The 26233-nt window shown below is 43.3% G+C and overlaps 1 protein-coding gene across 1 annotated transcript in view; it reads left to right on the plus strand.

The window, feature by feature from the left end:
- The window catches only part of LOC147693351 (vomeronasal type-2 receptor 26-like), a 172843-nt gene that overhangs the window by 20197 nt on the left and 126413 nt on the right, over positions 1–26233 (plus strand). Inside the window, exon 3 of the mRNA XM_086935945.1 lies at positions 18647–19018. Within this exon, the coding sequence (XP_086792071.1) occupies positions 18647–19018 (372 nt within the window). The remainder of the gene's footprint in view (positions 1–18646; positions 19019–26233) is intronic.

A 26233-nucleotide genomic window follows, 5' to 3' on the forward strand; every position in this document is an offset into this window, starting at 1 on the left:
CTGGGGGTAGGGTCGAGGTAATTTGGTGATCTGAGGTGGTTTGGGGTACTTTGGTGGGCTGGGGGGTTGGTCAGGGGTAGTTTTGTGGGCTAGGGGTGGTCAGGGTAGGTTGGCGGGCTGGGGTGGGTCAGGAGTAGTTTCCTCAGCTTGGGGTGGATTGAGGTAGTTTTCTGGGCGGGGGTTTTGGGGATAGTCTTCAGGGCTGGGGGGTTGGAGTCGTTTTTAGGGCTGGGGGAATGTTGGAGTTATTTTTTAAATTAGGGTTTAGGGTATTAGGCCTCAGGGCAGGATGAGGTGAATGGGTAGTCAGGGTAGTTATTAGGGCTTAGGTGAAGGCGGGCAGTTCTTAGGGCTGGCCAGGGTGAGGTTAAGGGACAGGGTTAAGGGACAGGGTTTTAGGCATTAGGGCAGGGGAAGGACACAGCATGGTGGTTGGGATGGGGAAGGAGTATTTGCACCTCAGGGCGGGAGGGACGTGGGGGGAGTTTGTACCTTAGGGCGATGGGGAGGAGGATGGAGACCTTAGCGATGAATCCCCCTTTACCATGCATGCCTTTACCACGAAAATTCTTGGTAAAGGCTTGCGTGGTAAAGAAATGCGTGGTTAAGATGCTGTTGTTATTCAGACTGCCTTGTTTATGCATGCAGGTTTAGGGATTTTGTTGTTTTGTCATACAACTGTTCTGACTGTTTGCATTATTTCTGCTCTCTTGTGGTAACATTTTGAAGTGAACAACACTTAATTACTCAACATGGTGTAATGGCATCATCTCAGAAATTTCGCATAATAAGTGTAAGGCGGAGTTCCCAAAATTATGCAAATAGTGCCTAGTCTTAATGTCAATGCCCTTCATGAGACAAAAAACTAGAAGATCCCGACTAATAGAAAAAAGTTGCAGAGAGGTGGATGCATGCCAGCCACCAAGCGGTTAATGTTGATCATCCGTAGGAGAGGCCTCTTTCTAACAGATTCTATAGAAAGTTCACTAGAGAGCTGTGAAAAGTAACAAGAGTATCAAAAACTTGCCTCTCACACTAGTGAAGGGAATCTGCCAAGTAGCCACATGGGCTCCCAGAGGCCGGGGCTCATAAACTAATCCAGCATTAAGTCTCAAAAGGCTTCCAGATACTATACATGCAAGAATGCACTGGAGAAGTTTTCAGATCAGATCATGTAAAATACTTCCAGACTCTGAAGAAAAGAACTGAACAAAAGAAACTGGCAAACAAAGTTCATTGTGATCCATAACAGTTGAGGAAACCACCCCTGGGAAGCCAGTGTAAAGGAACCAGCACAAACCAATCTTGCGGGCAAAGCACCCTGTAGTGAAAGTCATCTGTGGACCACGCTGCGGCAACTTGGCACCAGGTCAACTGTGGAAGGTGGGTCAGAGAGCCTGAAAGATGACAATGCATTAAAAAGCTTCTGGATCCAGCCTTCAATTACTCAAATCAAAGAGAATCTGGGGTAATTATCTTTGGAGTTGAGCAGGTATAGGAATCCCTCAATGGTAATTGAGGAAAGGAGGTGTTGGAGCGGTTGGGAACTTAAATTGAATATAAGCAGGTATGGAAACCTGGATGTGGGGACGCTGCAAAGCATTACTAATGGGTAATATTTGGGCACATTACATTTTGTTTACAGAGGGGTAAGATACAGGAACAAGGGATCGAGTTCATATGGTAATATGGTAACTTTGGGTGGTTGAGGATTTATGCGACAACGCAGTTTAAATGGCAGGCATAAGATTGTGGATTGGTGTGGGGGAGATTACTGCATGCTGTAAAATGCTTGACAAGGGGGTAGCACACTGAATGCATTTAGATTATGGTGTTTGTTTATTTTATTTTTACTTCATCACTTGTTTGTGCAGAGTGGAGTTATTTCAGTATGCATGTTTGAGAAAACAGTGAAGTGCTCGGCAATAGAAGACTAATGGCGGTTTAATTAAATTTTTATTTAAAGTGACCCCTGATGAAGGGCTAAACAAATGTGCCCGAAATGCATTGGGATTTGTTACATCTTGAACTGTTTTGTGAATTGAGTTGCCCATGTGGGGCAGTAAGAGGCTTGGATGGGCACAACTGCTCCATTTGAAAAATTGGGTTTCTGAACAGCCTGGTTGTGAACAGCAAAGTAAAAAACAAAGTGATAAACAAGTTTGAAAAAAAGACTGATGAAATTTGAATAACATTCAATAAATAAGGTGTTTGGAACACAACAAATGTTTTGAAGCATCCCTTTCAAGCTGTGCGATTGGATAGGCAGTACAGTTGTGCTGCCATATTTGTTGAAACTCAGAGCTTATTGACATATGTCACTGCAAAAAAAATCTATTTAAAGAAGGGCAGTCAAAAGAACAATCTGATCTGCTAGAGTCTTGATGGCAAAGACATTCGCACGCACAGAGTACTTAGAAACTGTGCTGTACCAAAGACCAAACACTTCTGCTAAAGATGTTATTCAGGGTGACAACCAGTTCAACCTGCTGCTGTCTAATTCAATGTCTAGGGGCATTTATTTAGAGTATGGTGGACAAGTGCCAGCCCTGAGCCCACAAGGCCAGCAGAGGCTTTGTCCCCCCTCTTTCCTTCCCCGACAGAAGACCTCCTGCCATTTATTCAGATTTCCTTTGATGGTTCCATAAAATGCAGTAGCGGTTTGCTGAGCAGTCTCCATTTTTAATTTGCCTTTTTAGAAAAGTTTGCAGTTTCATTCCTGCATGTTGGGGCCACACTTTTTAGGTAATCCTACTCTAAGCAGAGTGAGACAAACATAAGTTTGACCTGAGGACACTGTGGTGGACAGTTTGGAGGTTTACACTAGCGGAGCCAACTGAGGTGCCGTCAGTGTAAACAAAACGCTTCCCCTGCTCTAAATGGATAAGCAATATAAGAAGTTTAGTGAGGGAAGAGCACCGCCAAGTTATGCCCTTTTACTACTCTGCCAAGCTCTACGCACATAAAGGTACAAAAGTTGAGCAAAGCCAAACACCTGGCTGAAGTGAGGGCCACCTAAACACTACTAAGGCAAGCCAGGCTCCTCAACATGAGGAGATGAACAGAGAGGGCTGAATTAAGTCCACATTTATCACAGTTGGCATGCCTCACCTTCAAAGGGGTATAAAATGACTTTTCTAAGCGTGGGCGGGTTGCCGTCTTGGCTATATCGACTATGGCCACTGGTGAAAGAGAGATATTACGCACTGACATGCGGGATTCTAGTAGCTTACAGTGAGGTTATTTTATCCTTAACTTATGTGGAAGTAAAATTATTTCCTGGGAGTAAAACCTTATTCCCAACGTGAATATTTTGAAGCAGATAAATAATGCATTTTAATTTTGATTGATTGCTTTATTTCAATATGCGAGTATCATAAAAGCATTACAAAAAACAGCACATTGTGAAAGACTGTACATTTAAAAGCAAGCAGATAAGAAATGACAATTAAATCAGAAATAAATTAGTTAAAAAAAGAATTAAATTGATAGGGACAGTCTTTTTGAACGGATCAACCATGCCCATTTTAAAAATTTAGATACAGCACAAACGTTGGGAGAGGATGTATCAGTTAATAAAATCCGTAGAGCCACCAAGTGCTGGCGAGTACCCAATTGCCTGCAAAGTGGTTTAAGCCAGTGGGATCTTGGGCGGGCGTAATCAGGACATTCAAAAAGGAAGTGGGCCACAGTTTCGGGCCTATTAATGCATAGGGCGCAGTAGCGTGATGACTGCGCAGGCATATTCCATCTAGAGAGAAGGTCAGCTAGAGGTAAAGTGCCTAGTCTAAATTTGATAAAAAGTGCCCGGTCCACAGATATTGTGATTATGTCCAGATAAGGCTCAAAGGCAACAACGTCTTTTATTTTCAGGTAAGCTGCGGTGGAATTGCAGTGACGCTGGTTGCTGATGAGCTTAGCAGAGACCCATTCCCAGTATAGTTTTTTTAGGGTCCCCTTCGGGGGGGCAGAGTGGGTGGTCCAACACGACCCCAATCCTATGTCCCCTAAGAGATTTTTAATGACCCTAAGCCATTTAATCTTGTGCCAGCCGTCCGATCCCATCACCTCTGACAGCCCGTCTGCATATGATTTTAACTCCGGAACCCTCCACAGGCGTGCCCAGAGGAGAAGAGGCCGTAGGCAGGCCTGGTCCTTAATTGCTTTACAGCCCGTATCCAGAAGCACCGGAACTGTCGGGGTGCTCATCGGGATGGCCAAGAGGTCCTTTAGAAATGTGTTCTCTGCCTTTATCAAAACATCCATGTTACCTAGGCCCCAAAGCTCAGCCCCGTAGAGTGATGCGGTTACAGCTCGGGCTTTGTAGATGTCAATTATTGGAGCTACACATTGTTTAGATGAGTTATTGTACTCTTTCAACAAAGCTCCCCCCACCCTTTTGTGGCTGATGGTCATTTTGTTAATATGGGGAGTCCAGCTCATGACATCGCTCAATCGAATTCCCAAATAATCAAATTCCGACACTCTTTCAAGGGGGATAGAGTTCAGAATAGGGGGGCGGCCAAGCTTACGAGGTGGGTGCATGATTAGATATTTGGTTTTGTCCACATTGATGACAAGTCCTCTTTTTGCACAAAAGTCCTGAAAGCGGTTCAAAAGCTTCTGGAGGCCCTGGGGGGTTTTGGAGATGAGGAGGGTGTCGTCCAAACAGCAGGGTTGGAATCCTAACGCCCCCCAGAGAGGGGGCGTCTGCTGGTTCACCAAGCAGGTGCTCTACCACCCCGTTCACGTACAGGGAAAATAAGGTGGGAGCTAGTACACAGCCCTGCCGGACGCCCCTAACAACCGGGATCCTATCGGTCTTTTCCCCGTTCACTCCCCATCGCACATGAGCATAGTTGGCATTATGCAGTTTGATGAGGAGCATTATGATGTAAGGGGGCATCCCAAGACCATACAACACCCTCCAGAGTTCCTCCCTGGGAACCAGGTGAAAGGCAGTCTTCAGGTCAATAAAGGCCAAGTAAAGACTGCCTTTGCCCAGCTCCACCACCTTCCAGTACAGTAACAGGAGTCTAAAGACTTGCTCGATAGTTCCTGTACCTGAGCGAAAACCAGCTTGCATGTCTGACAATATGTGGTTATCATCCACCCACTGGAGAATCCTCCTTAAAATAGCTTTTCCCGCCACCTTCTGGGTTGAGTCAATGAGGCTTATAGGCCTGTAATTCCCCGGTAGATCCCGACAACCCTTTTTAAAAATTGGGACTACCTCTGCCCCTTTCCAAGACTCGGGCACAGAACCTCCCTCGATAATAGCATTAAGAAGGGCAGAGATCAACACCCCCCATTCGCCCGGATAGGCTCGAAGAAGGTCCCCTGGCAACCCATCCGGACCAGCTACTTTTAGAGGTGTTAGAGATTTAATCAAATTCGTAACCTCCCGTGGGGAAAAGAGGTCAGTATCTCTGTCCAAGGATAAGGGGGGAAGAGAGAAGGGGTCGTTGAGTGCTCCTTCTACGGCAGAGTAAAGAGCCTTAAAGTGGTTGAACCACGCCTGTGCAGTGATAGTGCAGGTCCTCAAGGTGTCATCTGGGCGGTTTCTACTACCCACCAGGTCCCAAAACCCTTTGGCGTCTCTCCCTCGACTAGCCGCCAAGAGGTCCTGCCAAAAGCTATCCTCCCATTCCTTTTTGGCATTTTTTAAGCAGTGTGAATAAAGCCTTCTGGCCTCCCTGGTCCTAGTTTGTGATTTGGATTTTACCGCTTCAACGAGCAGTGCCTTAGCTTCCCTGCATTTACGATTGAACCAGCCCTGTCTGGCCCGGGGACGTAGTTTCTTCCCGGTGGGACTGGGTGAGACAATAAAAAGGTTGCTTAGAGCCTGGGTTAGGTTGCAAAACCTGTCGGACACCTCTTCCACCCCACCCTCGAGAGAGTCGAGATTATCTAGGGCTGCGACTAGGAGCTGTGTTATGGAGGATATTTTCTCAACTGAGAGAGACAGCTTGGCCCACTTTAGCCGTCGTCCACAGTTAGAGACTGATGACAGGTCCGGGACAGTGGCACATGGGGTTCCAGTCCCTATACCATCTAACCACCAAGGAGTCAAGGCAAGCGAGAGCAGGTTGTGATCGCTCTCGACGGAAGGTATAATCTCCATGTCTTTGACCGAACTCCATAGGTGGACGTCAAGCAGAATGTAGTCAATTCTTGACGTATGGCTGGGCCTATTGTATGTATTGCTCCCTTTTTGTCAGAACTAGTCCTGCCATTGAGGGCCCTCAGGTCAAACTCCATTGATAGGGAATTTACTTGGAGCGCCACTTCCGTCCATCTTTTGATGGGGCTAAGCTCTAGAGCCGGTATCCCCCTCCTATAGTCAACATCCTCTAGATCTTGGGTGACATCTGAGCCAAGAGGCTCGAACGTGCAGTTGAGGTCGGCCGCTACCAGGGTACAGGACTTGTGGGGAGAGGATCGAAGCAGGCCCTCAAGGCGAGCTATAGTGGGGGATTCTCTACCCCCCTTGGTGCCTCGTGCATAAATATTATAGATGTTTAAAATAACACGACCCTTAGGGGATTTTAGGGTGATATTAAGGAGATCCGGAGATTTTGTGTCGTGCTCCTCCACCCTACAATTAAGTGAGGAAGCTACCCAAACGTGGAGGCCACCAGAAGGGCGACCCCTGCCAGTCACTGAATGAACAGCTGGTATATGATGGGAAGAATATCCTACCTTGTGAAGGGGCTCCCTACTCCAGGTTTCCTGGAACAGACATATGGAGTACTCCTCCACAAGTGCGTTCCAGTCGGGCAGGGCCAGTTTCCTGTCCAGACCAGCCACATTCCAGCTGAGAACCCTAAGGAGTGGGTCCGCCACAGCCGCAATGCTACAGGGCTCGACAGGGCCATCCGAGTCAGTATCTCCCAAAGGAGGACAGACAATGGTAGGCTCGATTAGGTCCCTCACCACCCCTGATTCCCCTGCAACCATTGAGACGACCTGCTCCCCTGGAGTAGTCGGGGGGACATTACATTCTATAGATGAAGGCGACTGAACATCAGGTGTTTGGACCGCCCTAACCTCATAAGTGGAGTCACAGAGTCAGTACCCCCTGGGACCCCAGCTCGACATAGGCCAGACTGCATGTGGCTGGGCTACAGTTGTTGCTAGATGCCATTGGCCACAGGTACTGTTTTGGAGCGTATGCACGGGGGGTTGGCCTGAGCAGTTCATGACCGGCCGCGGGTAGAAGTATGTTAAGTCAACTGCTTCAACACCCGGACCCGCCATGGCCCGCCCTAAGCTACATATTGTGTGGGCGGCTCTCACGTCTTGGAAATTTACCACCACACAATCCCCCTCGAACTGTTTTTTCCCCTGACCAATCCATCCCACCCTGCGCACGCCAAGAATCAAGCCATCCACTCCCAGGGGAAGAGGTCTGTTGGCTTTCAACCAGTGGATGACTTTATTCTTCAGTGCCTGATGGCTTTCCTGCTGGTCGTCCCTCAAGGCGGGAACCTTGATGAGGACAACAACATAAGGGTGACACTCAGGGGGGAGATTAACTGGGGGACACTTTTGAGCCGCCTTTTGTGGTTTAACCACCGGGCTGGGATTTTTAGGTTGAGAGGTGGTTGGTTTTGCCGTTAGAACCGTTGGTGTTCCCCTGACTTCAGTGGGTAGAACGGCCAGTGGTTTAGACTTAGAGCCGACCCTTCCCTCTTGCAGCTTCTTTTGGTCAGGTTTAGGCTTTGCAGTCCTCACTACTGGGGGGGTACTGGCATGGACCTGGACAACATGAGTAATAGGTGTCGACTTTACACTAGCAGGAGGTGCAGTTGTCAAAGCCTTCTCAGTGGCTTGTACTGGAGCGGACGTTGATGGCGAGGTTCTCTGTATTAAACCCCCTGAATCTCCTTTCCCATCATTCCCATCCGCAGTGTCCTCCCTGAGCTTAGACTGTAGTTTAATGAGGGTTTTCAGGGAGAAGAAGTTGTCCCTGGTGGTCTGTTCAAATCTGTCTAGCCTGTCCCCCAGACTCTTGACTTGGTCAATAAGCGGTATCAGCAAGGACTTGACCAGTTTCTCTAAGAGTGCGGGGGAGGGCGCCTCGTGGGGTGATATGGGTAATGCCGGAACCGAGTAATGTGGCAGAGGAGTATCTGCCGCTAATACTATAGTAGCAGTACCCCCAGATGGTTCTGGCCCTCCACCATCCAGTTGAGTAGGACCTCTGGGGACATATTTCCTTGGTCGCTTGTGGAGCGGGGAGTAACTCCCTTTACGTGTACTGATAACCCTTTTTCTCTTCTTGCGAACCAGACAGGCTCGCGCCAAGGGCGACGGGTTATGAGCTGGTGAAGGAGCCTGAGTGGATAATTGGGAGTTTTGGCTGGGGGAGGTAGTTATTAGTGTGACAGGACGGGGATCAGCAGTCACTAGGCTAGGGCTGGGGGCAAGGGATTTGTTATTAAACTTTCCAGCCTGTCAATACTTGCCCCTATAGCTGCAATCCTTGGCTGAGCGGACAAGTCTCCGGACAAAGGGGAGGCAGGGTAAGTTGAGGTTGGAGACAGAGCATGTGCAACAGCTCCTAAAGAGGAGCGTTTGGAAGGGAAAGAATCTTGTGAAAGGCGGCGTTCCGTCATCACAATCTCCTTTTCGATGACCGCTGCTACCCTAGTGATGAACTTGTCCATTGTGCCTATCATTTTACTCCCCGTAACACTTTCACTCCCGCCCCTCAGTGCTTTACCAGAACGGGTAGACATGTGGACCGCTGTACCCGCAGGGAGAAACCAGGCTCTTGAACCAGAAGCGGTGGATGGAAGGGGGGTGGCCCAGCCCAGCCTCTGTCAGCCCCTGACTGCCACAGACTGCCCGCCCTTTGCTCTGGCTTCGCTCGGCGTCCCGCTCGCGTCCCGCTGAACGGCAGTCCGATGGTTAAATAGGGGGCGTTGCAGTCAGGGGAGCGTGTCTTGCTGGGGGTGCGGCCGTGCACACCTGTGCAGCGCAGGGACTCCTGGTCTTGTGAGTCCCTGCTGGGGCTCCCTCGGCAGACTCGCGGTGCTCCCTCCTCCTTCCTGATACCAGCAGTATCTCCGGCAGCCTCTACCCCTCGCCTCTCGCCGCGCAGCGGCACCCGCGGAGCGGGTGCTGCAAGATGTTGTGAGGCGGTGAGACGGCGGATCCCTCCAGGGATAAGGGGAGGCTGTGTGAGAAGGAAGTTTGCTTTTGCGGCAGACCGGCAACACCCAGGTCAGTTTTCTCCGTTAGAAGGGTCCCGCTGGAAATGTGAATGCTCCCGCTTTTGAGAGCTGAAAAGTCAGGGGGGCGTGTCTTGCTGGGGGCGCGGCCGTGCACACCTGTGCAGCGCAGGGACTCCTGGTCTTGTGAGTCCCTGCTGGCGCTCCCTCGGCAGACTCGCGGTGCTCCCTCCTCCTTCCTGATACCAGCAGTATCTCCGGCAGCCTCTACCCCTCGCCTCTCGCCGCGCAGCGGCACCCGCGGAGCGGGTGCTGCAAGATGTTGTGAGGCGGTGAGACGGCGTATCCCTCCAGGGATAAGGGGAGGCTGTGTGAGAAGGAAGTTGGCTTTTGCGGCAGACCGGCAACACCCAGGTCAGTTTTCTCCGTTAGAAGGGTCCCGCTGGAAATGTGAATGCTCCCGCTTTTGAGAGCTGAACAGTCAGGGGGGCGTGTCTTGCTGGGGTTGTAATTGTAAATCATTGGCATTTTTTTCTATAATTCATGGCTTTGCTGAAGCAGGTAACAGATTCCCCACAATGGAGAGGTATATTCTTAACCTTTAAAAGACGCTTGTGCGATCAACCTTCAACAACACCGCATCAGCTGCTAGAGGCGAAAGACTATAAATGTCACAGGATAACTGCATGTGAAACCTTTATGAGACTTCAGTGGCTTTTCTTGTGGGAGTATTGTACAGTTTCTTTGTCACTCTTGCCCTCTTGGACCACTTGTTAAAGAAAAACCTCTTTGTAGTGCATGCCCAGGGCACAAGTCCTAATGATATCGATCGCTTACAATGTTACTTTTCAGGTGACATTGCTGCACGCGCATCCCTCGCGTGCTTAGGACGTCATCGCGGTAAAAACGAAAGGGATGCGCGCACAGCAATGATTGGAGAGGCGGAGCGAGGTGCGCATGCTTGTGCACGTAACCGTAAGCTGGTGGCCGGCAGGTAGCACTTTGAAAAGCCCCTTACTAAAGTCGAGCTAGCAGCGCATGCGCTGCTCTAGGCTCGACCTAATAAGAGTATTATATTTCAAGGACTGTAAGGGAGGAATAATCTTCACCTGTGTCTTTAATAGAATCCAAACCCTCTGATGTGTTAATGGGGGAGATTTCATATTCTAATAAATGACTAGAGGCTCAGTATGACAAATTTGAAGCTTTGTCAAAACATTACAAGAAAAATAAAACAAACAATACTAATGCACACATAATGTGTAGTCAGCTAGTTTACATGAGTAGTCATTACAAAGTCAGTTCATAAGTTCCAGCAGGGTATTTGAAAATTGCACCAAACACTCACAAGGATCTTGATTGGTAATTTGTATACAACAACGGGCACTCAACACTTGTTTCATTAAAATGTGACTTTTTCAAAGCTCAGTGCAAGTCGTCATGATGTCTAAAAAATACACAGAGCATATGAATATGGCAGTAGCTCACTTATGCCCTCAGATTAAACATTACCCATCCAAAAAATGTATTGAATTAAGAACTATAAAATCGGAATTTCATTTAAGTGCAACACTGAACAATTTGTAACCAACAAAAGTCAGATGTTAAAATTAGAGATAGAGGCAGTGATAAGCCTGACCTGAGTCCTGGTGTCCACCCGAATATTGATACACTCAGCCAACTAAAGATACCAAAGTGTTCTGTATTAGAGGAAATATGTTGGTTTGGTTTGCTATAGAAAGTCCAGAGGAAAAATAAGCCCTGGACACCATATCTTCTCTTGCTGAGTAAGCCCCAAAATGGGAAATATCAATACCTGTTTCAGCCATGATCCATCTTACGCATCTGGCAAGAGTCGAAAGAGAGACTAGAGCATCTGGTTTTTTAAAGGAGTTCAAAAGTGAAGCTGATGGAGGATGAAAAGCAGAAATATGTTGTTTGTAAGAATGAAAGCAAACATCAATACATCAATGCATAATTTCTTCCATTGAATCAGGGAAAGCAGGATAAAAAGCAGAAGTAGACAATGTCCTATTACTCCTAGTAACATAACCCTTTGTGGAGCAAAACGTTCTATTGACATCAAGAGGTTTAACATCAGAAACCATCTTGAATGTAATAAGGCAACGTGACAGTCAATTTAGCTGTTTACTATTTCAAGCACAGGTATTTATTGCCTGGACATGGCAAGATTAAATCTGATACCACCTTCTCGTAGTATACAGAAGAATATTTTTTCTTTCGAGGAACCTTGATGTGTATTGATTTAGGAGCTCTAAAGACCAAAAGGTTTCGACCACCCAATTCTCCTTCCAAATGTGACCTGTAGAAACTGCTTACCTGCAATCGTTAACTGTCCTATAGGCTTTACCTGCTATAAAAAGAGATACTAAACAATTTATTACCTCTACTTGAGAGACAGAAACGGTATGAATCTGTTGTTCCACAGACCAGCTCCCTCAGATTGACCAGACCTATTTATATCCGGATCAAGTGGAAGGGACCAAGAAACCATTGATCGCTGACAATTCGTCTTAGCAAGTCCTTGGAAATGGCAGGGTAGCCTGAAATCTTCCAAAACAAAGAGTTGTAGATACTACTGTAAGACTAAACCATGAGGGCATCCCAGAAGGTCTTGGAGTAGAAGAGGAAATACTGGTATCACTCTTGGGCAATCTACTGAGTGCTGTATAAGTTTCAGTACCACATTTGAGCGGGCCAAAAGGCAGTCATTAAAATAAGGGATGGCAAATCCCTTTGAACATGCATCAGAGTCTTAAGTATCATTGCGAATGGGAGTAAAGTATAACCCAGAAAATGTTCCTACTGTGGAAGAATGTATCCACTGCTTCCACTGAGGGGCCGGTCTCCAACTAAAGAAAAAGAATAATATTCAATTCTAGTTGCAGGTAAAACTGTTGAATTCTCATGGTAAACCTGGTATGCAGAGATGAATAGCTTCTATCCTGAAGGAATTTGCAACCCCAATCTGCCACCAAGTTGAAAAGCTGAGGAAGATCTTCCTCCTGAATAATGATCTGTTTGTCTGGATAATAATGCCAGAATTCTTGGACCAAAGCTGCTAGACCCTTTGAAATTGTTCCTCCCTGTTTATTGTGGCAAATGCAGCAATTTTCCTTGTCTGCAAAAGAAACAGCAAGCAGTTCTGTGTAATTTATGTGCTAATATTGTTCATTAAACTGTATACTCAGCAACTGTATCCCTATATCAAGCCCTCATGCTCTGCTGGCATCGGTCTTTGACATATCTGGGGCCCGGTCAACATTTTATTTCTATTACAGGGTTTCATCTGGGAAAGCCATCTTGCCTCTAGAGAAATGGGAATTTATGCTGTTTAAGGAGACCTTGTGGAGGAGGAGTGCCTTTAGACCATGAAGGGTCCAATAATGTAGTGGAGCTGGAAATATTCCTTGAATGGATGTGGACAGAAGACCTTCAATCCTGGCTAATTTCTTTAGAGAAAACGTGTCTATTGTTTGACAGAATCCACTATAAACCCCAGAAATGTGTTTGTCTCAAAAGTAAATAGAATGGATTCCTTTTAGTTTATGACAAATCCTAACTGCTGTAGGTGAGAAACAGCGCATGGTATGTGAGTGGAAAAAACATGTACAGAATGGGCCATTATCAGCCTGTTGTTCAAATAAATTAGAATATCTACCACTGAGATCCCAGGTGCCCTGCTAAGGGTTTCAAGAGTTTTGTTAAACACCAGGGAGCTCACGTGAGTCTGAAGGAAAGAGAGTAGAAATGGTACTTTCAGTGAAATTGTAGAAACTGCCGGTGGGAATGGTGTATTGAAATTGAGAGTTAAGCATTTTTCAAATTCCCCTTTGCCTGCCAATCCAACTTCTGCTAGGAGTCTTTAAGCAATTTACTCCTTCCACTATGGATAGGCTGAAGTGGTCAACAGTTTTTGGTTTATCCTAGGACAATATAACTTTTGTCAGACTTTCAAACAAAGAAGAGATTGCTAAAAAGGAGTGTAAAGACATTTTCTCCTATGCTCTCATCTGCAGTAAGTTGTTAACTTCTTGTGTTCTCAATTTAGGGCCTGATTTAGATTATAGAAGATCGGGTCCCACCATCGCTTTTCTGTCGGTTTTTCCACCTGCCTACTAGGTGGTCCACCCGCTCAATTTAGATGCGTGCTGGTCTATGGACAACAGTCCGTCCTAGTGCCGCCGTCTCGGTCAGAATTTCCTCCCGCATTGACAGCGCCATACGCAACAGCCACTGTCAGAAGGGAGTTCAGCCAATATTTCTGCTTGCCAATTATGATGTTCCTTCCCGCCGAGTGTAAATCTGAAGGGTAAACCTTCACGCCTGAGCTTGCGGTGTCGAAAGGATAAAATGTAAAAACGTATCTTTGTTTCTTTTTCCACTTCCTTTTCCGACATGAACCTGATCAAGCTTCTTTTTTACTTGTTGTCATTTGAATTGTCTCTTACCATTAGCTCTGGACTTGTGAATATTTAAATCTCTCTTCCAAGCAATATTTATCTAATGTGTAATGCATATGTGTATAAGGTTATCATTTAAGAAATTTAAAGAAACCTATATTCTTTTTTTTTTCATTTTAAAATTTGGTGCAAGCTGCATTCATGATAATGGAGAGTTACACAAAAATTAACCTTAATGGAAATTCATAAAGTGTTCATACAGGGGTGTTTAAATATTTTTTGTAAACTATCAAATTATAATCATATCCATTTTACAATTTTTGAATATTACAAATTTATTATAATTTTGTAATTGCCCTAGACAAGATAAAACGTGTTTTCAAAAAGTAAATGTAAAATCAATTTTACTTCTAAACTTAAATCCTTTTATATATTTATTTATATTTAACATCCTTTTGTCTAGTGCAGTTTTCTGCATTCTATTTAATTTACATTTCTGTTATGTGTTTTAGAGTATAATGTATACCTTTATTAACTCAACAAAAATACAATTGTGTTTTTGGTGTAAGTCATCATTATAATGATAAGTGATTGTACCAAACGTTTTATGTACATTACAAATGTTTTATCACTAATGTTTAGACAAATATGTCATTTTCAGCATTAACATTTTTAATAATCAATGAATTATAAATGAATAATAACGTTAGGACAAGCTTTGTAAAATGAAAATATTCTTATTCATATATTAGATACTTCTCTCTTAAAGTTTTATTTAAATACATTTACACAAAGGCAACAAAGGGGATTTACACTGGAACAGACTGTGACTTCGTTGCCCATAACTTGCCTCCTAAACAGACTCCAAAGCGTAATCTACACAGGAAGAGGCATCTATTGGGCACAGACCAGGCACCTCAAGCTTTTTTCTTGGGAGGGGTGGATTTAGGTTTGGAACTAAGCAACCCAAAAGAAAAACAATATTACATATGATAAATATATCAGTAGTGTTGTAATTAAATACAAAGAAGTTTTTTAAATTACATACAAAACTACTTTAAAGAAGCAGGTACAATGATGACCTGAATTGAAATTATTTTATTAATTACACATAAAATATACCAAAAATTCAGCACAACACATTAGAGTGGGATATGTGTCATTGAGCCTTTTTACTGCACTGCCGTGGGACCACCATGCTGCCCACCCACCAGACAATGATTTGTATCGTAATTTGGCGTGCAAGCAGCATTCGTATTTGGCAGTGCAAAAGCAAGGCGGTGGTGAATGGCCTGTTCCCACACCACCAAACTTGTAATGAGACCCTTAGAATGATAAACAGCATTAGTCATCATTTAAACATTGCAAAGTATATTTATTGAAAGAGACAACTTATTTTCAGCAGACAAAATAACATGCATTCAACAAACTTTGATTTTGTCACAAATAACATCAATTCAATTAAATGACAAGTAAATGACTACTTGCAAAATTAAACCAATAAACATCTCAAAACATATAATAAAATATAGATTGATAATTACATAACACTTTGACTTATGTGAAAATATGAAAGAAAAGAGAAAATGACCTAAATAACTTTTCAATCTTATTTCAACAATACCAATACAAGGCATCATGGTAGTTGTAATCCTTTCAATTAAACATTAACAACACTTGCAAAACTTTAAGTTAAACATACTTACTAAAATATGCATTAAAAACGAAAAGACATTTACACTATAAAACACATATGAAATAAGTCATTAGGTGAAAAAAACACTTACAAGCACTACAACAGCAAGTGCAATGTAATGGAGATTGATACCTGTAATCTTAAATACAACCAAATACATTCAAACAAACAAGGAAACAAGACAAAAACAAAATATATCACATCAAGGAAAACACACATTGGCAAAACATATTTACAGTTAGTAAAATGAGAGAAACAAAAATAATGCTACATATTTCTTAAATAAAACAAAACAAAATTTCATATGCAGGTCCATATGTTTCAAAAAGATGCAAAACACATTTGCAACATCGAAATTAAAAGCAAAAATGACATTTTGGTTTAGTGGCACATTCCAAAGTATGACTTAGCAGTTTCCACTCCACCAGAGATTCCTGTCAAGCCTTCATGATTTAGGATCTGCAAGACCTTCTCCTCCCAGGCACATACTTGTAATGGGGGGCTGGAGAGCCACAACCAGTCCTCTGGGCCTCCAGGTGATGCATGGAGGCCAGGAAATGCAGTCTTCCCTGCAAGTCGTCCCACCTCTTCCTACAGCTTTTACTCTGTCAACTATTCTGGGCCACATGTGTCATTTCTGAGCTATGGTTGTGTTATGTACTTGGGCTCTAAACAATTGTGCCTCTAGTGTTCATCCACCATGACTGACATTACTCACTCCGGTAAAAAGGGATTTCTCCTCCTTCCCATTATACATAAAACAAACATAATTCAATTTTATAACCCACAAGAAAATAAATGAAAGAATAAAAAATTAACAAGCATTTGATAAAGCAAAGAAAACACCTGACTTCACAGGAAAAGTTCTCCTTGACAATGTTGTGCTGCAGTGGAATGGCAAAGGACTTTGGTCTGAAAGGGAGTGTGTTTTATAGTGTGGCATGTAGGTGAAAACAATTAGGCAAAACAGATCACATGTGTGATGTTAACATCCATCTGAAGCCAGAGGAATAGTACAGTGTTGAACTCGCCCTGCAATGGAATCACTCCAATGGCAATCTGCTGCTAGAACAGCACGAGCACAACTGTGAAATCTAAATATGCTCTGCATAATCTGACTACCCTGATGGCAGTGGAGTGATGTTAGCCAGCAGTGGAGTCCACTGTATCGACAGCGGTAAGCCGTTTACGCAATAGAAAACCCTCTATCAATGCGGCTGGTGGATCTGCCAGTCCACATACAACTATGGCAGGCAGGAATCTGTCAGCTCTGAACTCCGCCATGGACGAGCGATGGGAGTCGTGCCAAGATCTATATAAGGCCCTTAGTTTCTATGGTAGTGAGCACTATTGAATGGGAAGTAGATAAATGGACTGGGTGAAAATAAAATTATATTCTGTGACCTTAAATTGTCTGTAATATATTTTGATCTGAGGTAATGAGTACCCCACTGGGAAGAAAGAAGGCAGGGATGCCATGCAACTTAAGCTTTTGTTGGAAAAAGCTGAATATACTATAGGCTGCACTACAATCACTTAACCAGAATTTAGCCAGAATAAAATAAACAATAGTTTAAGCCATGAAAGTCTCCAAGAAAGGCATTCTCCCTCAAGGTGGCCAGCTATTGAAGGACTCTTTGCAGAAAGCGGGTGACACAGTGTTGCTCAGAGTTCTATGAAAGCGGTCGGGCGGATCTCACAGACCTCACCGAGGACGGCCTCCATGTCTCAAAAGAGACTAAATGAGCTGCGCGCTCTGAGTGTGAAGTGCGCGTTCAAGGCACACATCATGTGAAATGCCTGTGGTACTACATAAAAACAATTTTACGATAGCACCCTAGGGTGATTTCATCTCATATGATAGAAATTTTGCTCTCTTGGGAGGGAGTGCACTCCATTAACCGGCCTTCCATGAAGCATATTTCCACCGAGATTTCGGAGAGGCTTAATCATAGGACTTTCTTCTACCCTTTCCTTCACCAGTTTCCCCCTTATCCTTCACCCATAACAATTTAAGGACGGAGCCCAAAATCTGTATCTCTTCTTATGCTGGCCGACCATGTCCAGTTTTGCTACAGCCCTCATGGCTCTCATCCAAGACAAGTCTGACGGAGGATCAGCAGAAACCCCCAACTTGCAAATTTCCCTCCGGGCCAACAACATAGCATAGAACACCAACTTTGCTTTATCATCCAAGCCCTTACCTTGTAGATCTGCACTTCCTGTGATGACAAGTTCAGGGCTTACCTCAATATATTGGGCCAGTGCAGCTGACAGGCAGTAACTCACATCACTCCAAAAAACCTTTATCGCTGGGCATGTGACAAACATGTGCATATCATCTTCGTTTGGGCTGCTGCATTTAGGGCATCTCACAGTTCCACCATCTTTGAATTTCGCCAGTTTCTTTGGGGACCAATACGCCCTCTGGAGAGTGAACAAGTGGTTCCTTCTTAAATTCGCAGGTTTTACCACCTTATAAAGCATCAACATAGTTACTTGCCATTGGTCTTCTGTAGCGATCTTCGGCAAGCACTCTCCCCACAGGCTTTCCGGCAATATAAATGGTCCATCCTCCATTTCAACTATTGCCCAGTACCACGCCGCCACTTCTTTTTTGATCGGAGCCTCCAATGCCAGCTTCTCTTCAAATTCATTATATATCCCTATTAAATGTTCTTTCCCAGCAGCCCAGCTTTGTATCTGGAGATATTTAAACTTCGAAAATATATGCCCCCACTCTTGTTCACAATAACTCCACGGCAATAAACTACGATCTAAGAACAAATCCCCCCATCTCTGAGGTCCCTCTACTTTTAGTGTCCTTACCAGCGCATCCTCCGCCCAACGGGTGAGGAGGGGCAAATGAGGACAAAAAAAAATAAAAAAACAACAAACAATTTTAGTTATAAAGAAACACAGTACCATTATGGTATGCAACACCAGAGCATAAACTGTATAAAGATAAAACACGTACTTATCTGCTGGAGCAGCAAAGAAGGGGCCTTTGCAGCTCTGCAGTTACAGTTATACTTGAATGAGGCCTCTGATTGGTTATCGCACTCTGAGGTCACAGCAGGACTGTAACGCTCACCTTCATGCATGTTACTTTGAGAAGATCTTTCTTCCATCCATGTTGGGTGATGTTTATATTTATTTGCTGCCAGAGTTCAGTAATGGAGACTAAAGTCATACTTCAGACTCCGGTCTTGTAATAGAATCCTATCATTCTGATTGTGCAGTCAAAGCTGTGTCTGACAGACCTAGAAAGAAGAAGTGTTTCACAAGAATATTAATTGCTGCATTCATAAAGCACAAATGCTCACTCTTGCCTAATGTGTTTTCAGAGTTTGACATCTTCATCTTACTGCAACATTATTATGCTGTCATCAACAGTTTACCATTTGTTATCTACCTTGTCATATAGGTTCAGTATCCGATATTATCGAGCAATGCTGGCCATGGTTTTTGCCATAAAAGAAATCAATGACACCCCTGATCTGCTGCCAAACATCACCCTGGGTTTCCGGATATATGATTCCTGCATGTCTGAGAGTCGAGCCGTTCAAGGGGCTCTGGATCTTCTCTCTGGCACGAGGAGCCAGGTTCCAGGGTACCGCTGCCCAAAACATCCTCTGCTGGCTGGCATTGTTGGGGAAGCAATATCGTCTTTGAGCGTCTCCGTTGCCAGGATTATGGGGGTTCTTCACTACCCACAGGTAAAGGAGAGACATGAATCATTCAAAAAACTGTTTTACGAACTTCGGAGGCTTTACATTTTGGGGAATGTATGGGACTTTCTTATAAAATAACGTAAATTAAAATAAAACATTTTGTTTCTTTTTTTTCTGATTTTAAGGACATTCTGCAGCACAAGAGAAAGGGGAAAACACCTTCCTGCACAAAAACAATCTCCCTACAACGCAGACAACCTTGCGCCATGGTGCAAGGAAGCCTGGCTCGGTGCATAGCAGCAATTTGTGCGCCAGCGAAGGGGGAGTACAGAGATTCGTCATATTGTTGTTGATATGAGGCATCCCTGTGCTTTGAAAGTGACTCAGTGCTGCGCAGCAAAATGGCTTGCGGCACTGCACTGAGTCACTTTCTCATAAATAAGCCCCCCATACGTAGAGGGGTTAGACATATGAAGTAGGTGTGTGTGAGAGAAAGGAGACACAATAGCAAGCTCCAATTGACACCACAATTTCAATTGAGAATCTGTGGATGGGGTGTCAGAAAACAGCCTTTGCCTTGCTTAATACCAAGAGCTTTATGAACAAGCACTGGCATATCCAATAGGCCTCGCCTTTGGGACATTATAAGTGTTTAGACATTCAACACTTGATGATGTTGCACCAAGGATCTTGTGCTGGATAACTAAATACTTATAAGGTCCCAAAGGCGAGACCTATTGGCTATGTCAATGCTTGTTTTGGGTAGGCATGGGCGATTAAGGAATGTATTTGCCAACAACCACAGGATATTACGCTCACTCACAAACTCGAACCAAGTTGCCCAGTTTCAAATTTGGCAGCTCAAACAGTTAAGCCACATACTTTCCAAAATCTTAAAGCTGGGGTCTGTTTTTTAAATTCGCCAAAAAAATGAGCATTCACGCATAGCAAAACAGTGCAGAGGTGGAGGGCGCAAAGAGGCGGTGGAGAAAAGTGTTTGCTTTGAGGATGAGGAGTTAATATTTTTTTGTGGCATGCCCCCCCTGAAATACGACCTGCAACAAAAAAGAGAGAGAGAGCGAGAGACAGAGTGCGAGTGATAGATAGATAGAGCAAGGGTTCTGAGTGGGCTTTTGACATGGGATGACTTTGACACTGTGAAGGATGAAAGGGGAAGGACTTGGACCTATGTGTTTTAGTAGGAGTTGAGGAATGTAGTTTTGAAGATTAGGTGACCGTCTGGTATCTACGGCCTTATGGGCAAGAATTAGGTACTCCGACTTTGTTTACTACGTTTGAAGAGTAACACATAGCCTGCTTTATGGTCATTGCTTTTTTGGTTGGTTTCACAAGTACTGTCCTGGGAAGCGCTTGCTGAAAATACACAGACCGCGAGTGGTCCATGGGTGAGAGAGAGGGGGAGCAGGAGGTGATCCCGCGAGTGGTGCGCCCACACGCGCATTAACACATTGCCTGCTTTATGGCCGTTGTTAAAGGTTTACTCTTTATAATGAAATATTGCTGTGGCACATTATTTTTAACTTGTATTCTGATTGTGTTTTCTCCACCTTGACAGGTGTTTGTATTGCGCAAATTGGTATTTTGAGGTTCAGCTGTCGTATTGTCTTTAAAATGTAAATTTCCAAGTCATTGTGTCACTTTCTACATTTTTAAAACTCTATACTGAATTTTTTAGAAGGACGAGTACAGTGCTTTGTACCAGAAGTAAATGTAGCGGTGGTGACTATGTATTTTGTGAAATAGTAACAAATTAAGCCAATCAGGAAGAGGACATTTTCAACATTCTTATGTGCCTACATATGTAGGGGAAAGATAATATTACCGTTGCAGCCCGCGAGTGGTCCGCGCGTGAGAGAGAGGGGGAGCAGGAGGTGAGCCCGCTATTAGTGCGCGTGCGCTTTGGAGAGCAGTCTGCTCATTTTTAAGCACTGCACTCGTGCTTGTGGGGCACCGCTGCTCGCTCCCGCAAGCTGGATGCCACCACAAGCATGCGTGTTTTGTGGCAAATTAGCAGCAGGTCGAGGAAAATTGGGGAAATCTGAAGGCATATAAAAAAGGTATTTTGATTGTTTATTTTGCAGTGGCTGCTCCGCACATGCAGCATTAATTCCCCGCCTGTGTGGGCAAATTATTGATCAGGTGGGCCATGACGGAACCGCGCCACCATGAGCACATGCCTCCCATGGCTCATGACGGCGTGGTTCCGTCACGGGCATAGCAGCCCCGCTCTCACCCCCCCCCCCCAGCGCTGTGGCGGAATTTGCACCACGGCCAAAGGGTTAATACAGCTTCTATCTGTCTCCAGTAGACATTAAGTTGGACTTCCTTCACAGCTCTACTGTTTCTGATGCACAGCAGTGTGTTTACCTCTCCTCTCTTCTGTATAACCAACCTTCCATCTAGTAAAGGTATAAATACCATCTATGGCCGAAGTAGTGAGCTATTGCCGCAGAAATGTAACAGCCTTGGAATTTTAAGCTGTGTTTTGGTGGTCTTGTCCATGATTTCAATGTTTGTGTTTTTCTGTTTTTATTGCTCTCGTCTAAACAGTTTCAGTGCAGAGCAGACCAGGCCTCTCAAGTACATGTGTTGGTGGGAAGATGATGGGTGAAGCCCATCGTCAAGTTATCCATATGACACAAGAGCTCACCTTCGCATATATAAACTGAAAACTTTAATGCAGGTAATTTATGGAAAAAACAGACTTGCAGACGGGAAAGATAATCTGTAAGGGGGATGAATGCTTCATTCCGAATACAAACATTTCATTTAGTTGCAGTATAAAGAAAGTATGCTTCCTCTGACAAATATGCGTTATAATAGCAACAAATTGATTTATAACGTAAAAAACTATAAAACATCACCGTCAGTGATTGTTCCCAGTGTGTGGAACAAATGTTCACTTAGGTGTGGTGAAATCAGAGTGACAAACATCCCTGCAACATTTCTTGCAGTTACATTATTAATGCTTTTCCCGAAATCCCCAGAAAATATCCTTTTGACAGGAAGATGACAGGATCCAATAAAGGAAGAAATAGGGGATAGGATGGTTTTAAATTGAAGGAATCCAAATGTAGAAGAAAATATACATTTAATCGAAGATGGTAAGACAGAGCACAGCACGTCTGGAAAGGTCCAGGTATCCAGTGAGCTGTTCAACCTAGAACTTGGAACCTGATCTGTAAGATGCGGGCAAGCATCAATACATTCCAGGCTCCAGCACAGAATCACATTGATAGACATAGAAAACAATATTATAAATAAAGAATGTAACACATCTTATCCCTAAAGAAATTAAGCATTAGCTTAAAAACCTACAGGGAATCTTTTTAGGTCTAATATTACCTTTAACTCTAGAAGCAATGGATAACTCACTTTGTACAACATTTTGAGGATAATTGTTCAGATCATGAACAAACTTTCTATGGTTGTCTTCCAAATGATCACTACACTTAGCCACTCTACGGACATTCCAAATCCTTCCATCCTGAGTGACCACACTTTTTTTGAAAACTTTGACAACTTTGATGGGAGGAAAAAATTTAGAAAAACCTTTGACAAGAAAACCAGGTTTTTTTATCCTCACACACTCCCCCACCACAAACTCAGGAACTTTAACATTCATTTTTTAATCAAAAGACACTTTCATTTTCTGTTGTTTTTCTTTAACCCGTTGGGCAACATGTTTGAGGTCAACCACAGAATTGTTTTTGTTTAACTTTTTTATCCACCAGGGACAAATATCAGAAGAAGGTTCTCTTCTTCCCTTAAGAAGCCTGAATGGGCTCACGCCAGTGACTGAATGAGGCGTGATGCGATACGTCCACAACCTCTTCCTCACAACTTCTAACCAATCACCACCAGAAGTAATCACACTGTTAATACAATCGTGAGTACTCGGTTGAAACGTTCAACCTGGCCATTTTCCATAGGTTCATATAAAGATGTAGTATGATGTTTAAAATTACAAGCTTTAAGAAATTCTTCAACGTCAGAAGAAATAAGCTGTGTACCATTGTCTGTGACCAATGTTTCCGGAAATCCCTCTCTAGCAAAAATCTCTTTCAAGAATACAATGATCACTTGCGATGAGGCATTACTCACAAACTTCACTTCAGGCCATTTCGAGTGGTAATCAACCATAACCAAAGCATAACAAGCATTTAATGGCAAATGTTTGAAAGGGCCCGAGATATCAAATGCTAATTTCTGCCAAGGAAAATTAGGCCAATTCACTGGTTTCAGGGGAGCAGAGGATACATGAAGCATCTTGTCACTACTTATACAGTTTGAACATTCTCTAACCATTCTGTCCACCATTTTATCAATACCAGGCCACCAAAAGTTTTCTCTAATAAGGCGCTTCATAGAAGACATTCCAATGTGACCTTGATGAGGCAATAACAAGATCTTCTTCTGCAATGAACAAGGAGGAATAATTTTGCCAGCTTTAAACAGCAAACCACCACATTCTTCAATTTCAGAAGAAACTTGCCAAAAAGGAGCAAGTTCAGCAGAAATACATCTATTATTCGGCTATCCTTCTCTTACATAATCAAAAATCTGCTGACATAAAACATCTTTACTCAATTCTTCAAACCATTCTTCTTCCCTTAAAATCAAAAACTCTTGGGAAAGACAATCACCAATAGAAGCAACTACATCATCATCTTGCTCAGCAACTGAAATATTATCATCACTACAAGGTTACCTCAACAGTAAGTCAGCTGTGACATTACTTTTCCAGGTACATAAACAATTTCAAAATCATATTCTTGGACACAGGAAGACAAACGAGCTATCCGTGCAGTAGAATTCCATCCACCTCCAGGAGATAAAATCCCTACTAACGGTTTATGATCCATCCTCAGGATGAACCTATTTCCCCACACATAGTACCTGAAATGTTCTACTGCCCAAATGCATGCTAACGATCTTTTTCAATCACAGAATATCTTCTTTCAGTGGAGAACAAGGTTCTGGACGCAAACGCAATGCACCACTCCTCCTTACCAGAACACTGACTCAACACTCCTCCAACCCCATACATTTTTTATTAATGCAAAATGATTTAAGAGTGGATGCATTGATAATTTCATCCTTAATTTGTTTAAAAGCTAACTCTTGTTTGTCAGTCCAAATAAATTTTGTAGAATTTCTGGTCAACTCTCTAAGAGGTTCCATTTTGGTTGCAAAATTTTGGATACATTTACTGTAATATTCGCATAAACCTGCAAAATACAGTATCTTTTCTTTATTATCAGGTGCATGTGCTTTCATAATGGCACCCACCAGGATTTTTTTGGTACCACACCTTCCCCAGAAAGAGTATTCCCTAAATATTCCACTGATTTACAAAAAAATCTACACTTACTAGCCTTGAGCGTTAAACCAGATTGTTCTAATCTGGAACACACCTCTTTAAGATGATTGCGATGATCATTGTCATTCTTTGAAAAAATAAGAATATCGTCTTGAAAACACTTGACAAATAAACCCTGATCTTTAAAAATATGGTACATAGCTCTTTGAAAGACCGAAGCGGCCGAAGCCAAACCAAATGGCATTCTTCTGAATTGAAATAAACCATGAGAGGTAATTAAAGCTGTAAATTGTTTTGAGTCTTCAGTAAGCTCGATCTGGGGATATACAGACCTAAGATCCAATGTTGAAAACACACACGCACCATCCAACATACACAGCATTTTATTCATGTTGGGAAGCGGGTGGCAGTCTGTAACTAAATTCTTGTTAAGGGCTCTTAAGTCCCCACATAACCTAATGCTTTTATCCGGTTTAATTGCCAAAACAATGGGCGAAACCCACTCTGAAGACTCCACCTCTTCAATAATATTATCCTTCACCATGGCATCTGACATATCCCTGAGTTCATTTCTAATACTAATGGGAACCCCTCTTAGCTTTTGTTTAATGGGAATGGTATTAGGTTTAACCTTGATCCTGTGACTCAAACCTTTCAATTTTCCCAGTTTGTCAGAAAATACCTTTGGAAACAACTTTGAAAATTCAGTAGACATTCGTGAAATACTAGATTCCTCATTAGATACAGCAAGACCTGAAACAGGATCCTTTAGCCTGGGATTTAACTTAATTCCTAATTTAGCTTGATCCCTCCATCCCAAAACATTCACACCTTTCCGAGCCACATAAAGTTTGATTACAGCAGAATTACTTTTGATGGTAATAAGAACCTCCTTAAAACCAATAAAGTCGATTTTAGAACCATCAAAGTTATAGGCAATTATATCTAGTTTGCACAAGACATTAATATCTACTAACTCCCCAAAAGATTTAATGCAATATTCACGAGTAATGATAGTCCACGGGGAACAAGAGTCCACCATGAGTTCTAAAACTTTCCCCAAAATACATACAAGACTTTTAGGAGAGGACAAACTATCAGCTTGTGAAATATCAAATGAATCCTGAATGGCTACAACAATACCAGATTCCCTAATATCTGGGTCATTCCTCCCTTCAACAGAGACATATGACACATTTCCACCAGAACGTTTAGTAGTAGGAAATGATAATCTTTTAGTATCCTGGAAAGGTTTGGCAGGAGTCTTGCACATTTTAGAAAAATGCCCTGTGCGTCCACATTTATTGCATTGTCTGCTAATGGCAGGACACTGCGGAAATGAAGCAATATGATCTGGATTTCCACATCTAAAACAAAAATATTGTTTGCCCTTACCATCATTCCTATTAACATAAAAATTATTTGTTTCCTGATGTTTTACTGTACAGACTTCATTGCTAGTGGAAATCGATGTGGAAGAACTGGGATTAGCTACCTTATCAAGAGATTTAATCCACTTATCAGACTGCTAAACTGCTTTTGCAGTACTGATTTCTGCTTCTAAACTAGGATCACCCAGGATCCACAGCTGCTCATGCACTTTCTTACTCTTTACATGCACAACAATTTGATCTCTAATCATCTCATCAGTCATGAGGCCAAAGTTGCAATGTAGTGATAGTGCAGGTAAAGCAGTAAGAAAATCATCAAAACACTCATTATCATCTTGAACTCTAGTATAGAACTTAAACCTATTGAGTGCCACACTTGTAACAGGTTTGAATCTGCCCTCAATTCTTAAAACAGCTTCATCATATACATTGGAGTCACCTCCAGACCTAACAAGTTCTAAAAACGATTTGCCCTTCCGAACCCAGACAATGTAAGAATATATTCTTTTTCCTTTCTGCAGACAT

The sequence above is a fragment of the Lissotriton vulgaris genome, chromosome 8 (genome assembly GCF_964263255.1).
Source record: "Lissotriton vulgaris chromosome 8, aLisVul1.2, whole genome shotgun sequence".
Lineage (NCBI taxonomy): Eukaryota > Metazoa > Chordata > Amphibia > Caudata > Salamandridae > Lissotriton > Lissotriton vulgaris.